The sequence below is a fragment of the Hypomesus nipponensis genome, chromosome 7 (assembly GCF_054491055.1).
Source record: "Hypomesus nipponensis isolate SF chromosome 7, ASM5449105v1, whole genome shotgun sequence".
NCBI classification, from domain to species: Eukaryota; Metazoa; Chordata; class Actinopteri; order Osmeriformes; family Osmeridae; genus Hypomesus; species Hypomesus nipponensis.
In genome coordinates this window covers 4,937,501-4,957,500 of record NC_140367.1, presented here as the reverse complement: position 1 = coordinate 4,957,500, position 20,000 = coordinate 4,937,501, and the positions used below count along the sequence as shown (strand labels likewise).

Genomic DNA, 20,000 nt, shown 5'->3' with positions numbered 1-20,000 from the left:
CTTCTTCCTTCATTCCCAACGCGTCCCTCTCTCCCTCTCTCCCTCCAGGTCATCTCAACCCCCCCCCCCCCCCCCCCCCACGGTTCCGTTGCCCCGCCCTCCTGGTCTGACCTACTGCCTCTGCCTTGGCTATAACCCCCCCCACACACACTTCTCCTCCCACAGCCTGTCCTCCATGATCATTCCTTCCCTTACAGCCTCTGCTGTCCCCTCTCTTCCTCTACACCCCCCCCAATCCCCACCTCCCTGCCCCCCCTCCTCCCCTCTACCCCCCCCCCTCTACCCCTCCTCCACCCCCCACCTCTCCCTCCTCCGGGCCCAGGAACAGTGAACAGGTGTTCTCCACTTTTGATTTCAGTGCATTTGGATTAATGCTGTCAGCTCAGCTGTTAAAACAACTGCCACCTCCAGATGCTAGTCATTTTGGGCTGGAGCTGTCACCCACTGCCAGTTCCCTCTACACACACACACACACACACACACGTGCTCACGTACACACAGGGAGAGATGCTCTCTCCTTTCTGTTCCTGGCTCATTGTAGTGTTGACAAAGCAATTCAGTTCTTGCACACACACACACACACACACACAATCAACTATACAATTCAGGTGTTTATCACTATGGGCTGAACAGCATATTGTAATTCATAGAGAGATCAGCTACTGTGCTGACAAACACACACTGTGTGTGTGTTTGTGTGTGTGTGTGTGTGTGTGTGTGCAGGTTGTGTGTCTGACAGTGAGAAGAACAGTCAGACTTTGAGACAGTCATGATCACACTTGGTGAAGTGGAACCTGTCCAGGCATTCCACCTTTGCCCTCCTCTACCATTCCCTCTCATCCATCCGCTATGCTCACACACACACACACACACACACACACACACACAAGTGCGTATGTGTGACTTGTGTGAGAAAACACGCTCGTGACAATGCCAGTGCTACATTCCTCCCTGGCCTGGCAGTATAGCTCCGTTAGACGTGTCAATGTGAAAGTTTCACTCCTAGACAACATACTGCTGTGTACCCTCCTCTGTGTGGAGGAACCACACACACACACACACACACACATAGCCTTCCCATGTCAGAGACCTTCCACATCACAAGCTTGTATCTATATTTATGATTTGATTGTTTGCTGTTGTGAGTCACGGTGAGCACAATCACCAGTATGACTGCTTTAAATATTGTAACTCCACCTGTTTGGGATTCTTTTAAAGCAAGTGGAGACACACAATTCACCCAATAATACATACACACACACACACTAATCTTCAGAGTCTCAAGGGCTGAGTGTGCGTTGGAAGTGAGTGTCTGAGAGAAAGAGAGAGCGATAGAGAGAGACAGTGTGTGTGAGGGCTCTTCAGATGGTGAGGAGTGGGTCACTGAGTGTGGATACAGTCACTCTGGCGTCTGGCTCTGTTTTCTTACAGCTTTCCCAGGCTGTAGATAGAACACAGACACACACACACACACACTCTTCCTTGCTCTCTTGTGGTGTGAACTGCAATCTGTCTGTTTGTATATTTCTCTCTGTCTCTCTCGGTCTCTCTCTGTCAATGTCTGTCTCTCTCTCTCTCTCTCTCTTCTTCTTGCTCTCTCCCCCTCTGACACACACACATCCACTCTGCTGTTCTCCTCAGCTCCCTCGCACCCATTAGTGGAGGTGGAGGGAGGGAGGAGAGAAGGGGCGGGCAGGGACCATGCAGAATCATGGACTAATGTGTTTGTCTATTAGCTAGACAGTCTTGTGATGCTCTTCCAAGGACTCTGTGTCTTGTTGTGTACACAGCGCCTCTGAACACTGTATTTGAGGTCATGTTGGTTTGTCTGCATCAGATAGATACACACCCGCTTGTGTGTATCGCTCCGCAGAATTGACTTTTTCTTCTCTTCTGCTCTGCGTACTTCCTGTGTGTCGCCCTCTCCGTGCGTATGCATGCATGCGCATACACATGCATACACATGGAATTCTCCAGAACACGGACAGTATTTTTAGCTCATGAGCCCTAACTATATTTCACCCCAAATGAAGCATGCATTCCTTCTTGTTTCATCCCCCTAATGCGGTTAAGACAAGTCACTGTAGTGTACCGCTCGCCTCTGATGAAGCTAACACAATTAAGACAATTAACAAATCACAGGGGCCAGGCCTTGTAGAGAGGAGAGAGAGAGAGGAGAAAGAGAGAGAGAGAGAGAGAGAGAGAGAGAGATGTCAAGAATAAAGCTATGTCATACTGTACCAGATGGGCACATGTCTTACTGAACCAAATGCAATTCTTTCATCAACATTGTCGTTATTGACATGGCAAATGTGATCATCCAATCAAAGCTTTTTAACCGAGAGCCATGTGAACACAAGGGGAGAGCTTCTGTTTAGGGTTCCACATGTACAGTGTGTGAACCTGTGAGCCCCGGTGGTTAGGACACACAAACACTTACACATCTACACACACTCACACATACACACACACGAACACACACATACACATACACACGGTCTTTCTCCATGCAGTCAGTCCTCGCAGGACACAGCAGAACATTCCGGTGCTATTTAAGCGCTGTTAGCAATCTCCTGATGGCTGTCACATGGCGACCATGTCTGAGGGAAGAGCAGCGGGACAATAAGGACTATTCTGGAGCTTTCTCTACGCCCACAGACCCCCAGGGGATACACACACCCATACACTCCATATGATCACCACAAGAGAGTGAGCAAGAAAGTGTGTGTGGCGGGTGGGGTGGACTGTGTGTGTGTGTGTACTGTATTGTATGTGTGTAACTGTCAGCAGCATCAACAGCTATGGAAACACACAGAGAGTGATCAACCTGGACCAGTCTGGATGTCAGTCAGATGGTAAACCGAGGCCACATAACAGCATCAATAATAACAGTGATTCATTTAAAGCAGAATAAGTGTTGTGTCTGTCTGTTTGTGTTGTCTGTTTGTCTGTCATGCACTCTGTGTGAGTGTGTTTTGTGCGTGTTTTTTGTGTTGGTTTTGTGTGTTTGTGTGTGCAAGTGACCTGTACCACTGCTTTGACATCCAGAGAGTTGCATCTTGTCCACTCTCAGTTTTATTTATGTGGTGTGTTTGTATGTCTGTGTGTGTGTTTCTGCGTGTGTGTGTGTGTTTCTAAACATATGTCTGTTCTCCCTCTCTTAATGCATCGGCTTGTTCTCCCATGCGAGCCACACAATGTCTTCTTTTGTTGTCACGTTAAAGTGATGTAATAAAGTAGTGACAAGGGCTGCCCTGGGGCGGTGACAGTGACAGAGAGAGGGAGAGGACGAGGGAGGGAGGGGAGGGGAGGGGAGGGGAGGGGAGGGGAGGGGAGGGGAGGGGAGGGGAGGGGAGGGGAGGGGAGGGGAGGGGAGGGGAGGGGAGGGGAGGGGAGGGGAGGGGAGGGGAGGGGAGGGGAGGGGAGGGGAGGGGAGGGGAGGGGAAGGATGGGGGGGGAAGGATGGGGGGGGAAGGATGGGGGGGGGAGGGGAGGTGGAAGCAGAGAGACTGAATGGGAGACAGTGAAGAGGGGTTATTGCCACAAGACAGATTGGAAGTGTCATTTTCCATTACAGCAGCGAATGTGCAGTGGAAGCACACACACACACACACACACACACATATGCCTTGGCCTACTTTAACTGAGATGCTTCAGACAGGGAGAGATGTGCGTGCAGGAAGAGGGCCTGTCCGACACTTCTAAACCCTCTCCTTGCCTGTGCGTCGTGTCCCATGCCAGCCTGCTCTGGTCCAGTCCCATAATGGAGAGGACTGTTCTGAGCAGAAAGAGCAGATCTCACTGTGCTGTGTAAACTCACCTCTCAATACCTATTCAAAATGAGCTGCCCTTACATTGTGTCAGTGATATCATTCAGGTGTTATCTCCTTACCAGCTAACACATTGAGACTCAGGTTGAAAAACAGATGCAAATGGTCTAGGCCATTCCAGAGCTTCTTAATAAGGCCTTTGTTGCTTCTCATATCTCAGAGCAGCAGAATTAGCCTCCGATGTATTCAAATATTTAGATGTTATCACAGCACTTAGCCATAATGGAGGTCAAAAAGGCAATGGGAAACAAATGTGTGTGTGTGTTTGTGTACGTGCCTGTGTGGGGTGGTGTTTAAGCGTGTGACAGAGTTTGAAATGATGTGTGTGTAATTCCGAATGAAACAATTTAGAGAAATACCCCTCAAAAAACACACACACACCCCAAATGTAAAATCCAGTCCAGCAATCGGCTACTCCTACTTGTTAAAAGGACACTCAACGACGGCAAAGTTTTGCCGACTTTCACAAAATGTCATTACGATTTTGTCCTTCACCACTCTTTACAATGTCATGCCCCGAACATGGGTATTTCTGCCTGCCAGTATACGTTTGGCGCAGCGAGATTTCTGCCAGTGTAAATTTGGCTGAGATTTTGGTTCAAATCAAATTGGACATAAGCACCCACAACACCATCTGTCTCTGCACGTGGAGACGTGAAGGGCAGAATTCTGCTTTAAATCAATTGATTTTCAGTTTATTAGATTAATGACTGAAACACACCACCGTCTAATATGTTGTTTTTCGGATGATAATCCGTATATCCATTATAAAATCTCAAATGTTAATATTCTTTGTTGTTACCAGAAGTAAATCAAATCAAATGTTGATTGATAACCTGCAAATAATAGTATTGTTTAATAATTACTTGAATATGCTGGAGATATTTCAGAATTCATCACTCTGTGGAAAATAATCAAGCAGCTGTTCCTACATGAAAATGAAAGAAAAAACTATCAATGTAGAAGTAAAAAAAAAAAAAAAACTAGAGTTAACTTTTTAAGGATTTAGAATTCTTGATCATATTTGGTTTTATGCACTACTAGACGAAGATTGCTTCTGTTCAGTGCTTAGGTGGTTTATTTCCTTCTTTGTACAGTAAGTCAAAGGTGTCTCGACAGGTGGTTAGAATTTCTGGTTTCCTTAGCAACAAGTTCTGTGCCCAAAAAGTGTTTTTAACGGGGTTTCTGCCAGCCTGTCACTGATCGTTGGCCCATAAGGCAGTGCGTGTGTGTACTGTATGTGTGTGTGGGTGTACTGTATGTGTGTGTGTGTGTACTGTATGTGTGTGTGTACTGTTATCCCAGTCTCCTAACTGCTAGGTGACTTCCTGGCTGTCAGCAGAGAGCAGAGACACAGTCTAAACCCACAGGAACACAAGCCTCCCTGCAGACGCTGTATCAGACAAGGATTGAACAAAAACAAACCACCCCCCCTTCATATTTGGACGTGTTGTCTTCATGTAAACAGAGTTAGCATTGAGCTCGGAGGCATCTGTGTGTTTGTAATGCTGTATCAGAGTGACTCTTTCCTCCCTGCTGACTCTGTTAGTGTCTGGAGGTTATTAATAACTAAAGTTGGACCGGCTTCTGAACCAACTCACTACTGACTGACTGGAGTGCTAGGGGGATGTGTCTCAAACACACACACACACACACATACACACACACACACACGTACATACATACTCTCTCGCTCGCTCAATCTTTTTGTTTACCGAGTACTCACTGCAACTGCTGCCAAGCTTTGCTTTCCAAACAAGTCACATAATTGGTACTTTTAGTGCCTAACCTTGTGGAGGTGGGAGATATGCTGGTTTGACAAAAGCTTTTTGATACCAAGATCTTCCTCTTTCCGTCACTTAGTCTTTCCATCTCCCTTTCTGTCCCTTTCTGTCCCTTTCTCTCTCTCTCTCTCTCTCTCTCTCTCTCTCTCTCTCTCTCTCTCTCTCTCTCTCTCTCTCTCTCTCTCTCTCTCTCTCTCTCTCTCTCTCTCCCTCCATCTCCCTCTCTTCTCCCTAGTCAAAGTTGTGTGCCCAACAGCTTGTTGTTGACGAGTCGTACCCTCAACTGCTGGCAGCAGCCCTGTCCAGGCAGACAGATTGAACAGCCTTTTGAAGGAATATGCAGATGAGCAGACTTAGGGACCCACTCAACAACAACACATGAATTCATCATCAAATACGAGCATCATCATCATCATCATTTCATGGGAGCTGTTTACTCCCCCAGAGTAAGGAAATAGCCTGAGGACTTTGAAATCAAAGATATATCGTTATTGGGAGAATACTAAGAGAGATGAATGCAATGGTTAGGCTTCAAACTTTTATATCTTTACACAGTCAACCATCACATTGTGTAGAACTGTGTGGATTTCCAACAATTAGGAGAACGAACTCCATGTCGTAGCTATTCTACAGAATAGCAGTGTGTGTGTGTGTGTGTGTGTGTGGGGGGGGGGATCATGGGGTTTACAACCCTGGGTAATGTTAGAGCAGCCTTGTCTCAGGGGCAACATGATCACGGTTCACCTGCACTCTCTCGCACTCTGACAAGCTAACGCAGCGTGCCGTGGTGTGTGTGTGTGTACCTCAAACTGAAATGACAACATATCTGGATGGTGTATAAGAGCCCTTGCTCTCTTCCTTCTCTCCCCCTCTCTCCTCTCTTCCCTCCCTTCACTTCAGTACGTTAGGCAGTTGCAAACCTTAGATAAACTCTGTTGGTGCTTGTATAATTGGTTATTCAATCCTGACCCCTGGTTTGTGGTGTGGGCCAGGGCCTTGGTTCCCCGCTGCCAAGAGGAGTCAATGTGAAGCCTGTTCAGGCTGGGCCCAGCCGGAGCCAGGGCCTTTCCTGTGAGCCCTCCCCACCCTCCCCCACCCCGGCTGGGGCTGGCTCTGGGACAGAGGCCCCTTTGTTGTCCACAGAGGGCCTGTCTTGTTCCCTCCTTCTTTCTTTCCCTCCATTTCTCTCTCTCTCTCATTCTCTCTCTCTTTCTCTACCAGCCCCCCTTTTTCTACCAAAGGTCTCCTGGCTTCACAAATATGAGATAATAGGAAAAATGGAGCTGGCTGTTTGGTGAGTCAAGGCAAAGCGTCTGAGTGAAAAATAGAACAGGGAGAATGCGAGGGAGAGACGGAGGTGAAGGGGGAGGAAGAGGAAGAGGAAGAGGGGGAGAAGAGGGAGAGTGAGTGAGTGATTATGTTGTTTGTAGAGTTGGACCTAGTGAACTGGACAGGGGTTCCAAAATGTCCCCCTTCACTTCTCTTTTACTCTTTCTCTGTGTCTCTCTTTCTTTTTTCCGTTTGTTCTCTCTCTCTCTCTCTCTCTCTCTCTCTCTCTCTCTCTCTCTCTCTCTCTCTCTCTCTCTCTTCAGGCAGGTGGACAAGCTGTATATGCTCTGTCCTCCTGCAGCCGATTGACTGTTTAAGACAAGGAGTGGAAATACTACAAACTGCTTCCCCACTCCTCCCTCCTCCCTCTCCCTTTCTCCCCTCTCCGCCCTCTCCTTCTCCTTCTCACTGTGTCTGTCCATCTTCCTTAGACAGATGTAGAACAGAGAGGTCATGCTGTAACAAAACCTGACATGCTTACACAGAACCTCACTCACACACAAAGCACACAAACACAAGGGTAGATTGACGTGACTCTATTGGGCGTGGATATTGGACAGGGAGACTGTGTGCGGTGTGGCAGGAGCGCAGGACGGTGTGTGTGTGTGTGTGTTTGAGTGTAGTGTGTTCTTAAGCTTCTCTTTGCTCTCGCCTCTAAACTCCGACCTGACGCCAGAGTTGGAGAGACAGACCTCATCTGTGTTCCAGTGTGTGTCCTGGTGCCTGGCCTGTCACATCACAAGCAAACACACGCGCACACACACACACACACACACACAGTCTCCTCTCTTCTCCACTCCCATCCTCTCTTTTCTTCTCTTTTCCTTTCTCTCCCTCTCCTGTCCTTTCTGCCCAGAGCCAAATGAAAGGAACCTCTCTGTCAGTATTAATAGTTAAAGTGGCCTGGTTGTCACTGGGGACAATGGCAGCAGCCCCGTTAATAAATAAAAATAATAACTATTAGAGCGCGCAGCGGAGGGAGAGAGGGCGAGGGAGAGAGAGAGAGGGCGAGGGAGAGAGAGAGAGCGCAGGGCTGCCATTTGTTGTTCACTCCCACTTGTCAAAGCTTTTTGGCTTAAAAGCCTCTGTCATTGTTGGACACCAGGGAGCGAGGGAAAAAGAGGGAGGGGGAGGGAGGGGAGGGAGGGGAGGAGGAGGAGGGAGCGCTGGGAGGCTAATAGCACCTGTTGGGGTGATGGCGAGACAGCTGTCAGGGGAGAAAAACAAGAACGCTGACGTGGATTGGACTAACAGAGGAGAGGTACGAAACAGAGGCATGGAGTCAGTGGTCTCCCCTCTCCATCATCCCTCCAGCTCCGCTCCCCGCTCACAGCTTCTCGGTCCACAGCATGCTCCCATGTGTGCGTGGAGTTACTTAAGGCTAGTCGGGCTGACACACCTTGACAAGGACAAAGCCAGCCACACCCGGAGGACAGAGAACTGACATGACAGTGCAGGTATCTAGAGATGCACTGCTCTGCATGTTGCAATGCGTGCCACACAGACACATACACCAGGCTGCGTCGTATGTGCTGGTGAACTGGGTGTGAAAAGCTACACCTGGTGATTACAGGACATCTTCAAGTCGTTATCTTTTCTCTGCTCCCTCCCAGTGGCCCTCACAGGCACCCATACTGACAGACGCTCAGTACTATAAGAGGGGAATAAAGAGAGTAGGAGAGAGAGGTCGAAAGAGTGACCGGGAGAGACAGAGTAAGGTTTAAGAGAGGCGGACAGAGAGATGAGGAGAGAAGAGCGAGTTACAGAAAGACTTTAAGTATGTTTACTGCTAAGCCTTTTTCTATCTCTCAGAATTCTTGGTCGATATAATACCGAGCTGTGTGTGTATGTATGTGAGTGTGTGTGTGTTTGAAGGCAGGTTTAAGGCTTTGAAAGAACTTTAGTAATTTGAGTGAAGTGAATTAATCCAGGAGTAACTACTGTAACTTTTACCTTGTTGTCAGCAGTTCCTTTGTGTGTATGTGCGTGTGTATGTGTGTGTGAGAGAGTGAGAGTGAGTCGTTGACATGGTTATCTTCCCACTCAGAGTGTAAACCTTCTCTTCAGCTCGGCACTGAATTCCAACTACAGATGGCTCTACCCTCACAATAAATACTGTGTTATTATCTCCTCTGTGGGTTTCTGTGTCTCTCTCCTCTCTCTCTCTCCCCTCCCTCTCCTCTCTCTCTCTTTCTCTCTTTCTCTCTTTCTCTCTGTCCCCTCTCTCTCCTCTCCCTCTCTCTCTCTCTCTCTCTCTCTCTCTCTCTCTCTCTCTCTCTCTCTCTCTCTCTCTCTCTCTCTCTCCTCTCACTCTCTCTCCCTCTCACTCTCTCCTTTCTTTACTGGTCTCTTCTCTCTCTCTGTCTCTCTGCTGTGTTGGTCTCTCTCTATATATATTGATAAAGGCAATTGGTTTAAACCGCCCAGTGCATTTCACTATACTGTGAGTGTGTGTAGGTTGTGCTATAACAGTATATACTGTAGGTACAAGTGTGCATGTGTTGTCGTGTGTGTGTGTGTGTGTGTGTGTGTGTGTGTGTGTGTGTGTGTGTTGGCTCTGCCCTTGATGTGCATTCTAGACGTGGTCCTTGGCCGGTTAGTAATTAGTGTGTGTTGAGCAGAGCAGAGTGCAGAGATGCAGGCTGGCTTGTGTGTGCTAAACAAAGCACTGGTTGATAATGTGTCCCATTGTGGTGGTGCATTAAGGCCCTCTTTGTCTCATGGCCCACAGGGCTAATGATTCTCTAACAGCAGGTGAGAGAAAAAAGCCTCCCTCTCTCTCTCTATTGCTCCCTCTCTCTCTCTACTTCTCTCTCTACATGGTTCTCCTTCTTTCCCCTCCACTCTCTATCTCTCTCTTGCCCCCCTCTCTCTCCCTTTCCCTCTCTCTCCCTTTCCCTCTCTCTCCCTTTCCCTCTCTCTCCCTTTCCCTCTCTCTTGCTCTCTCTCTCTCTCTCTCTCTCTCTCTCTCTCTCTCTCTCTCTCTCTCTCTCTCTCTCTTCTCTCTCTCTCTCTCTCTCTCTCTCTCTCTCTCTCTCTCTTTCTCTCTCTCTCTCTCTCTCTCTCTCTCTCTCTCTCTCTCTCTCTCTCTCTCTCTCTCTCTCTCTCTCTCTCTCTCTCTCTGCCTCTCTCTGTCTCTCTCTCTTTCCTGCTGTTCCCGCCATTAGGGAGAGCTGCTGCTGTCTTTATTACAGCAAATGGACTTTAAATGAGCTTTATTGTCATGTCGGCCGTCCAGCTGAATCCCCCTCTTCCCCCCTCCCTCCTCCCTCCTCCCTCCTCCCTCCTCCCTCATCCCTCCCCACGTCCCTCTCTCCTCCAGAGGCCCCCAGCATTGAACGGCTGCTGTCTAAGGACTGGAAGGACAAGCTATTGGCCATGGGATCAGGACACTTTGGGGAAGTCAAAGGTAACTGTTACCAGACAGCCCTGAATATCATTCACACCTCTAACCCCTCCTCCTCCTCCACACACACACATACACACACACACACACCCTACCCACACACAGACCGACTTACACACATACATCCACATTCCCTAGCTGGACTGGTTAACCAAGTTAACAAGCGCGAGAGAGCGAGAGAGAGCAAGTGAGGTTTTTTTTCTTTCCTGTATCTCCAGGGCACAGACGAGCACTACTCTGGTAATTGAGCTTCATTAAGAAGCAAAGAAATCTGTAATCAAAGAGTCCTGTTCTGCTCTCCTAGCGCTGGGAGGGGGCTCCATTGATCAAACCCTCTCGCCAGCCCCCACTGTGCTGACATTTCTGTGTGGGAGCTCCCTGCCTCGCGCAGCCCAGACGAACAGCTGGAGAGCCACATCAGGAGGGGCTGAGATGGAGAGAGCAGGGGAGGGAGGGAGGGAGGGAGAGGGAGAAGGACAGAGGGGGGAAGGGGAGGGGAGGAGAGCGGAAGGGAGGAAGGAGGAAGGGAGCGTGTGTGTTTTTGTGTGTGTCTGTATGCATCTGCGAAATATGCTCACTTTAGTCCCCCACAGACAGACAGACAGACAGACAGACAGACAGACAGACAGACAGACAGACAGACAGTGTCAGGAGCCGTGCGGGGCATTGATAAGTATTGAGGGACAAAGTATCGACAGTGTCGCTCCTCTCTCCACATGACACTCAGGCAGAGCGCCCGTGGTCAGCTTGGACGTGACATGGGTCAGAGGCCCACAGTCTGAGCTGTGAACAGTGTCCACCAGGGCCAGACCTCTCCTACAGTACGAGGCCTCCACACCGGCTCTCCCTCCTCAACCTCACCGCTCAACTGTTTGGTTTGGTCTCCGCTCGTTCCCAGGCTGGTTATCAGTTAACCCTGGTCATTCATTAGCCTGCCTAGCCTCCTGACAGGTATTACATTGTTACAAATTGGTTAATTACCTTAGGTGTGATAGGCTACAAGCCGGCTGGCAGGAATCTGCCTAAGGAGGCAGAGTGAGGGAGGGAGAGCGAGGAGAGAGAGAGGGAGATAGAAGGAGAGGAAACTAGCTATTGATCCGCCACCTCAGGCGCTAGCAGCTGAGGAAACAGCCAACACACCCTGATTGATGGGCGAGAGGTTTTGAATGTGTGTGTGTGTGTGTGTGTGTGTGTGTGTGAGAGAGAGAGAGAAAGAGAGAGAGAGAGAGGGAGGGAGAGAGAGAGAGAGAAAGAGAGAGAGGGAGAGAGAGAGAGAGAGAGAGAGAGAGAGAGGGAGAGAGAAAGAGAGAGAGAGAGAGAGAGAGAGAGAGATGGAGGGAGAGAGAGAGAGATAAAGAGAGATAAAGAGAGTGTGAATATGAATGTTTATGCCGCAGAGGTAAGCAAGATGCTGGTCATCTCTCTCCTTCTCTCTTTCTCCCTCTTCCTATCACTCCGTCCTGCCTCCAAGAGAAGGCCTGCTCTCTGCCAGTCAGCCCAGCAGACGATCAACATTCCTCTCCTGCAAGAGAGGGGCTCTAACCGGGGAAGAAAGACCCCTCTGATCCCTTCACCTTTCCCCCCCCCCTCCCCCTCCCTGGACGTTCTGTCGTTTGTAACACAAGCTTCTTTCTAGTCTGGCTCGGCAGCCTGTGAAAGGTGGCTCTGTGGCCTGTTAAGACAGCACCACGTTTATTTTTCCACCGGCCAGCCGTGACAGTTGCCTTTATTGTCCATTGTTGGCGGATGGAGGGAGGGAGGGAGGGAGGGAGGGAGGGAGGGAGGGAGGGAGGGAGGGAGGGAGGGAGGGAGGGAGGGGTGGGTGGGTGGGTGGGTGGCTGGAGGGAGGGAGGGAGGGAGGGAGGGAGGGAGGGAGGGAGGGAGGGAGGGAGGGAGGGAGGGAGGGAGGGAGGGAGGGAGGGAGGGAGGGAGGGAGGGAGGGAGGGAGGGAGGGAGGGAGGTTGTGTGGGGGATAGAGGGAGGGGGTGAAGGGCAGACCAACAGGGGGACAAATGGATCACTCTCACCTTCCTGTGAGGTCAGCAGGTCAGGTCAGAGGCTCAGGGGTCCCCTCACCCCCCCCATAACTTGTTCCTTTCTTCTTTCATCTCTCTTTCTTTCTCTCTCCCTCTCTCTTTCTGTCATCTGGTTTGACTGGTCCAGGAATGTGGTTCTGTTGAAGGTAGCAGCTGGGGAACAATGGTGGATTGTACTCCTGGACAGACACACACACTCACAGTCACACAAACACACACACACACACACACATGCTAAATGAACTTTAAGTCAAACATGCACATATACACACTTAAGCAAACATAAGTATAAGCACACACACACACAACCATGAACAGACATGAAAATTCCCTGTGATTGTATAAGTGCCTCTGCGTGCCTCTGTGTAACTACATCCTGTTGAATGATTTAGTATCCCTCCCTTGTGTGTGTGTGTGTGTGTGTGTGTTTGCATGTATGTGCGTGTGTTTGTGTGTGAGGGTGTATATATGTGTGTGGGTGTGGTTGTGTGTGGGTGTGTGTGTGTGTGTGTGTGCCTGGGTATGTGTGTGTGAGGCGTTTGGGGGGGTGGGTGTAATGAGCTTGTATGTCAGGATCTATGGGGTCAAAGGTTAGGTCTTGCTAAATGTGAAATGGAGGCTGGATGACTGAAGGGTAAACAGACAGACATGGGGTTACACACAGTCACCCCACACAAAGAGGCACTTAGACACACAACCACACTAATATTGAACAAAGTCAACTTGTGAGCATGTCAAAGTACAACGATAGGTACACCCAGTGGACTTAGGTACCTTGTACACAGGCACAACGTCCTCAGGGTCCTACCCAGAGCCCAGACCAGAGGCGTGGGTGCGTGACAGGAAGCAGACTAACAGCTCCCTCTCTCCACCTCCACCCTCTCCTGTCTACGCCACCTCACGAGAACCACCCGCTCCACGCGTCCCTCTACACGTCTTCCGTCCTTCCTTCCCTCCCAGCCTCCCTGTGCTCCCACTGACCCTCTAACTCTGCCTCCCCTGTGGCCCCCAGGCACCGCGGACAGCCTGGCGGAGAAGGAACGCCAGCTGATGGGCATGATCACCCAGCTGAGCAGCCTGAGGGAGCAGCTCCTGGCTGCCCACGAGGAGCAGAAGAAGCTGGCCGCCTCGCAGATGGAGAAGCAGAGGCAGCAGATGGAGCTGGCCAAGCAGCAGCAAGACCAGGTGAGAAGGGGACGGGGGGGAAGAGGGAGGGAGGGAGGGAGGGAGGGAGGGAGGGAGGGAGGGAGGGAGGGAGGGAGGGAGGGAGGGAGGGAGGGAGGGAGGGAGGGAGGGAGGGAGGGAGGGAGAGAGAGAGAGAGAGAGAGAGAGAGAGAGAGAGAGAGAGAGAGAGAGAGAGAGAGAGAGAGAGAGAGAGGGAGAGAGAGAGAGAGAGGGAGAGAGAGATGAAGACAGAAACGGAAAAGACAATAAAGATAAAATAGACAGAGATTGTGATGAGCGAGAGAAAGAGCTGAGCAGAGATGACAGAGAAAGAAAGACAAAGAGAGAGAGAGAAACAAGGAAGAGAGACATATAGAGAGAAAGAGAGGAGAGAGAGAGATAGAGAGAGAAAATAGAGAGAGCTCACACATGTCAGAAGACGTCCATCGTAAACAGCAACGGTGTGACATTGTAATGTAGGACGGAAACAAACTGTGGAAGGATGTGCTACACACACACATACACACACACATACACACACATAGACAAACACACCCAGAAACCCACATGACCCCCCTAGCACACAGGGGCAGTTTGGCAGGTATTTGCATAGAGAAGGGTTTTTTGTCTTTGTTGTGTGTTTTAGCTGCTAGGGATCTCTTGTTTACATTAGAAGCATACACGCACACACATCGACACACAAACCTACACATACACCCACACCCTTGTCACAGCTTCAGGACAGATACACACACACAAAAGGCAAAGACCACAATGCTACTCTGCCTACGGCACCTTAGGAACATCCCACTGAGTTAGACAGTTTCCCCCAACACAAGCATCCCCCCACTCATACGTGTTGACGTGTGTGTGTGTGTTTGTGTGTGTGTGTATCTCACAGTTGGCTGCAGCAGGTTGCTGTGAACCATGTGTGATTGTGACATCCATATTTGATGAGAGGGCCTCACCCCTGTGTCGTGTGATTGGAGCCTTCTGAGGCTGCAGATGTGTGTTGTCCCAATAGACCTGGCACATCCTCACACACACACACACACACGCAGAGACATCAACACACAGAGACACCTACACACATGGTCCTTGCTTGGATTTGCTTACGTGAACAATACTCACTTGGTGTGCAAGTGTGTGCTCCTGCATGTGTGTGTGTGTGTGTGTGTGTCGATAAAGACTTGTGTGAACAGCTTTCGTAACTCTGTCCCTTCTCGCCTGTCTCAGATTGCCCGGCAACAACAGCAGCTTCTGACGCAACAACACAAAATCAACCTCCTGCAGCAACAGATCCAGGTGAGAAGTGTGTGTGTGTGTGTGTGTGGTGGGGGGAGGGGGGAGGGGGGTTGAGAGGGCGGTGTGGAAGAGTCATCTTGTAGTTCCACCCTCAAAAACCAGCAATCAGCCTCCTGACCATCCTGAGACTGAATCAACCTGTACTTTCACACCACGCATGGACATACGTTTACACACACACACACGCGCGCTTACACACACGCACACACACTTACACACACACGCCTATGCACGCACACAGAGGATTGTATTGCCCGGATGTTTACCAATCCACATTCAACATACATCACAGCAGCATCATCTACATAATGTGCTCCATGTGGACCCCAGCTCAGACAGACAAGGCGCTGAGCAGACACTGTAAGCAGTGTGTACTGTGTGTGTGTGTGTGTGTGTGCATTTGTGTATGCGTTTGTCCTACACTGGACCCTCTGTTCTCAGTAGCTGGCCAGCTAGGAGGCAGGTGACACTGATACTGTCCGAGTCAAGTCAGACTTGGTCTTGGAAGTGTCTGAGCCCAGAAAACCACACACACACACACACAGAGCAGCTGTAATTTGTTTGTCTTGTGTCAAAGCAGTCCTTTTCTATGGTGTCTTCATCCAGGGGGTGTACACTGTGTGTGTTATCAAATGTTTATCGGAAGCTGCGTACGTGTCTGACTGCATGTGTGTGTCTCTCCATGAGTCAGTTTGTCTGAGTGTGTGTGTGTGTGTGTGTGTGTGGTACTGTACGTGTGTGTTTTGAGCAGCTGTGTGTGTTAAAGCCATAAACACGTCCTCTTTTGATTCACTCCCTCACAACCCTCGGAGACAAAGCTCTCTGTTCCCATGACTTTGCAACCTTTTCCCAAACAAGCGCCTCTCCATTGAGCTGCTGAACAATAGTTTCTCACAAGCAGGGACAGCTGAACGCAGCCTCGTTAGGGAAACCCTATCACATGGGCTTATCTGTGAGACCAACACACACACACACACATATGCTCTCACATACAATTGATCATCAAACACACACTCATCATCAAAGACTTGTCTAGAAATACATCGCTTAATCATTCATGAGGAGATTGTGAACACAATCCCACAATACAATGCGTTGCCAGAGAAAGGGACTGTAGGTTAGTAATGGTCTGTGTGTGTGTGTGTGTGTGTGTGTGTATGTGTGGGGGTTTGTGTCCCCTTGGCTTTGCCTACCAAGCTCCCCTAAGGGCCTCTGAAGAATGCTTTCAACTGGCCCTCATTTGAGGTGATGAAATGAATATTCATCTATAAAAAGAGAAAGAGCAATGGCAGAAAGAAGCAACAAAACTGAGAGTGACACACATCTATCAGTAAGGAGGACAAGTCATTTATTGTCCCAATCTTAGTTAGTTAGCCCACTAACTAATACGGTAAGTACTGGGGATTTAGACCAATAGCATTATCTAGCACACAGCAAACTGTCACAGACAGATTTGAGTCAATCAGACACGCTGGCGACAGGAGCTAAACAGCTCAACAGGAACAACTTACTTAACGTCAACCTACAGATGTGTACGTTAACTCAATTACCCTAGCCCTGACTGAACACACACTGGCATTAGCCTTCCTGACTCAACCACTTAGCCAATCAGGTCAGACTGGACTCTCATTAGTTTGCAGTTGCAGCTCCAGAGACCTCCTCTTACTCATCCATCCTCTTCTTCTCTCTGGAAGAGAGGGAGTGGATAAAAGAGTGTTTCTCTGCGGGGGCATGTTCCTCACCTGGATCTGAAAACACACTCACACACACGCCCCCTCCTGGTTGCAGCTATCTCGTTAGACTCCGAGGGGAGAGCAGTTTTACACAAACTCACCTTTATCCTAATTGAACTCGTCTCCGAGGCTCCCCTGGTGTTGCCGGGAACAACAGTTGCCTTATGGCAAAGTGTAGATGAAAGGAGCACACCTGCTGAGCTGCTCAGGGCACACTCTCTCTCTCTCTCTCTCACACACACACTCAAACACACACTCACACACGTGCACTCTCTGTCTCTGTCTCTCTCTCACACACACACTCAAACACACACTCACACACGCGCACTCTCTCTCACACACACACACACTCACAAGCACACACACAGAGATTCTCAAACGAAGCACGGCTATCATGTATACCCATACTGCACATTCATGTCTTAGATATTCAGCGAGTGGGTTTTTCCTTTTTACAAAAGAGTGGGTGTGTGCGTGTGTCACAGTCTAATGATCAGCCTTGACTTCCTCGACTGTCCTCCATGTAAATACACAGAGGGTTTGGCGGTGTGTGCTTGGTACCTGTCCCTGCGTGGAGTCTTTCCCCTGCTGGACCGGACGCAGCCCTCCCACGGTCCAGCCGTTAATTAGATCCTCCCAGTCCGCCATTTATCCCAATGGCATTAGCTAGCACGCTGCTAGCAGGGCCACAGAGGCCAGCCACCTGATGGGCTGGCTGGTTCAGGGTAGCCAGACACGATGGCGACAAGGGCTAACAAGCTTCTTATACTCTACTTATTAGAGTCAACCTACATCTGTGTGCATTAACTTAATAACATAGCTACTGACTGGAACACACACACACGTCAAACTGCATCTCAGAGAGCATAACTCAATCTGTTTCACGACCTCCGCTGAATTGTAAATCAATTTTGCTCTCCCGAGGAAGAAAGAGGAGAGGAGCAAGCAAGCAAGCAGCGGTAGACATGCTGACAGAACACAGACACGCACACACACACACACACAGTGAGTCTGCTCACCTCTGCATTCTGTGCATAGGAGCGGCTAACCCAATTGACTGTGTAATTGTTTAATTTGTCTCATTACACAGAAACGTGTATAATTGGTGTTTTCTCTGCTGTGTCTTTACTGGTTCTGTGAACTAGACTGAGTAGAAATTGTGCCCACTGTGTGTGTGTGTGTGTGTGTGTGTGTTCCCCCGCCTCCCCCCAGGCTCTCACCTAAGTGAGTTTTGCTAACGACAGTCAGAAGCCATTTTTCTTTTCCCTCATCCTCCCCTCTCTTCTCTTCCTCTCTTCTCTTCTTCTCTTCTCTTGTCCTTTCCTCTCTTCTCTTCTCCTCCCCTTTCTTCTCTTCTTCTCTTCTCTTGTCCTTTCCTTTCTTCTCTTCTTCTCTTCTCTTGTCCTTTCCTCTCTTCTCTTCTCCTCTTCTTATCTTCTCCTCTCTTCTCCTCTCCTTTCTTCTCTTCTTCTCTTCTCTTGTCCTTTCCTCTCTTCTCTTCTCCTCTTCTTATCTTCTCCTTTCCTCTCTTCTCTTTTCCTCTCTTCTCTTTCATCCTCCTCTCTTCTCTCCTCTCCTTAACTCTTCTACCATGTCCTGTCATCTCTCCCCTCTTCTCCTCTTCTCCTCTCTTCTCCTCTCCTTTCTTCTCTTCTCCTCACCTCTCCTTCCCTCCCATCTCTCCTCCTGCTGGCAGCTAATAGCTCCTATTTGAGGGAGCACACACAGGAACGGATGGACACACAGCTCGCATAGGTCTCTCTCTCTCTCTCTCTCTCTCTCTCTCTCTCTCTCTCTCTCTCTCTCTCTCTCTCTCTCTCTCTCTCTCTCTCTCTCTCTCTCTCTCTCTCTCTCTCTCCCTCTCTCCCTCTCTCCCTCTCTCTCTCTTTCCCTCCCTCTCTCTCTCTCTCTCTCCCTCTCTCTCTCCCTCTCTCCATCTCTCTTTTCTTCCTCTCCCACTCTGTCATTCTCTCTCTTTCTCTCTCTGTGTCTTTCTCCCCGTATCTCTCGCCCAGACCTCTGCACACACGCTTACACACACCAGCACACACACACACATGTGACCATGCTGCTGTTGGTACCTAATGCCTGGATGATAAAGGTGTGTTGGCATGCTGCTGTCCTGCCACTCGTTTCATTAGACCATAATCAGACCAGAGGTGCCCTTGGATCCCAGGAACAAACAGCCACAACACACTGTCGCTCTCACTGTCTCACACACACACACACACACCCACACACACTGTATGCTTGATCTGTCTCTTCCTGTCCTCCTCGCTCTCCCTTCCTTCCTCGTTTTCCCTCATATGGGCCCTATTGTGGTCTTGTTCCTCTTTATCTGTGGTAAATTATTAACCTGTGATTAGCCAAGAGTGTCTGTGTGCTGAGGGGGCTCTGACAGTGATAGCCCATGTTCTGGCCACGGGAAACTGAAAAGGTGTGCTCTGCTCGCTTGCTTACAAAGACCACGGGAGCGCTGTGTGTGTGTATGTGTGCGTGGGTGTGTGTGTGTGTGTGTATGTGTGCGGGGGTGTGTGTGTGTGTGAAGGGGAAGCTCAGAGAGACATTAGCACTGCCTCCCAGTCTCAGCATGTTAGCCAGTAATAGCCGTTGTCCTATGAAAGTTAATGGAGGCTCTCATGCTCCTGGGCTCATATTGAAAGCCCCCCTACTCCTCTCAATACTCCAATATCTCCATCCAACACAAATTAATTATTGGTTATATCACCGCCCGTCCCCTCTTCAGCAATAGGTCACTATAGCCCTGCTTTAATTGCCTGAGCATATGGTTGTAAACAGATTTGAGCCCAGGGACCCACACTTTATGGGGATATTTTTCGCTCAGTCAGATGTTAGCCATATTGTCAATGCTGGCAGCTATTGTTCCTCTCGTTTACTTCATAAAGCTCATTACTCCCTGATAATAACTTTACCTTGGAGTTTTTCTCCACCGTGTGCCAGCAAACCTGTTCCCGACACATATGTTAATTATCAGCACATCTTCATTATGCTCAGAACGCTTTAAGTTCAAGCTGTGCTGCCTGGCGTACGATTCAGAGCCTCAATCGCTGCCAACTCCACACTTTCTCACTCTGTTCTCTCTCTCTCTCTCTCCCTCTATCTCTCCGATCGTTTATTTTTTTAAATATTTCCTCCCTCTTTCTTTCACTCTCTCGTTTCTAGCCTGTGTGAAAGTTGTGAACTGAAACTTTCTCCTCTTCTCATGTCTTCTAAAGTGGGTTTTGTTCTGACAGTTTTTTTCTTCCGCTTCTTTTCGGGTTCTTTTTATTTTCGAAGCTGATTAGAAGGAGATGTTTTTGGACCAGCGTTCTTGTTTGTCCCAGGTTTGGGCTCAGTTGAAACCACAGTGGTTTTCCTCACGTTGTGTTATCTGTAGGTTTGATCTGAGGGGG

General features: G+C 49.3%; 1 protein-coding gene across 1 annotated transcript in view; it reads left to right on the top strand.

Annotated features, from left to right (window-relative positions):
* The window catches only part of sox5 (SRY-box transcription factor 5), a 78,440-nt gene that overhangs the window by 25,500 nt on the left and 32,940 nt on the right, over nt 1–20,000 (top strand). The window contains 3 exon segments of the mRNA XM_084701393.1: nt 10,266–10,352; nt 13,398–13,570; nt 14,786–14,854. Coding sequence (XP_084557519.1) covers nt 10,266–10,352; nt 13,398–13,570; nt 14,786–14,854 — 329 coding nt within the window.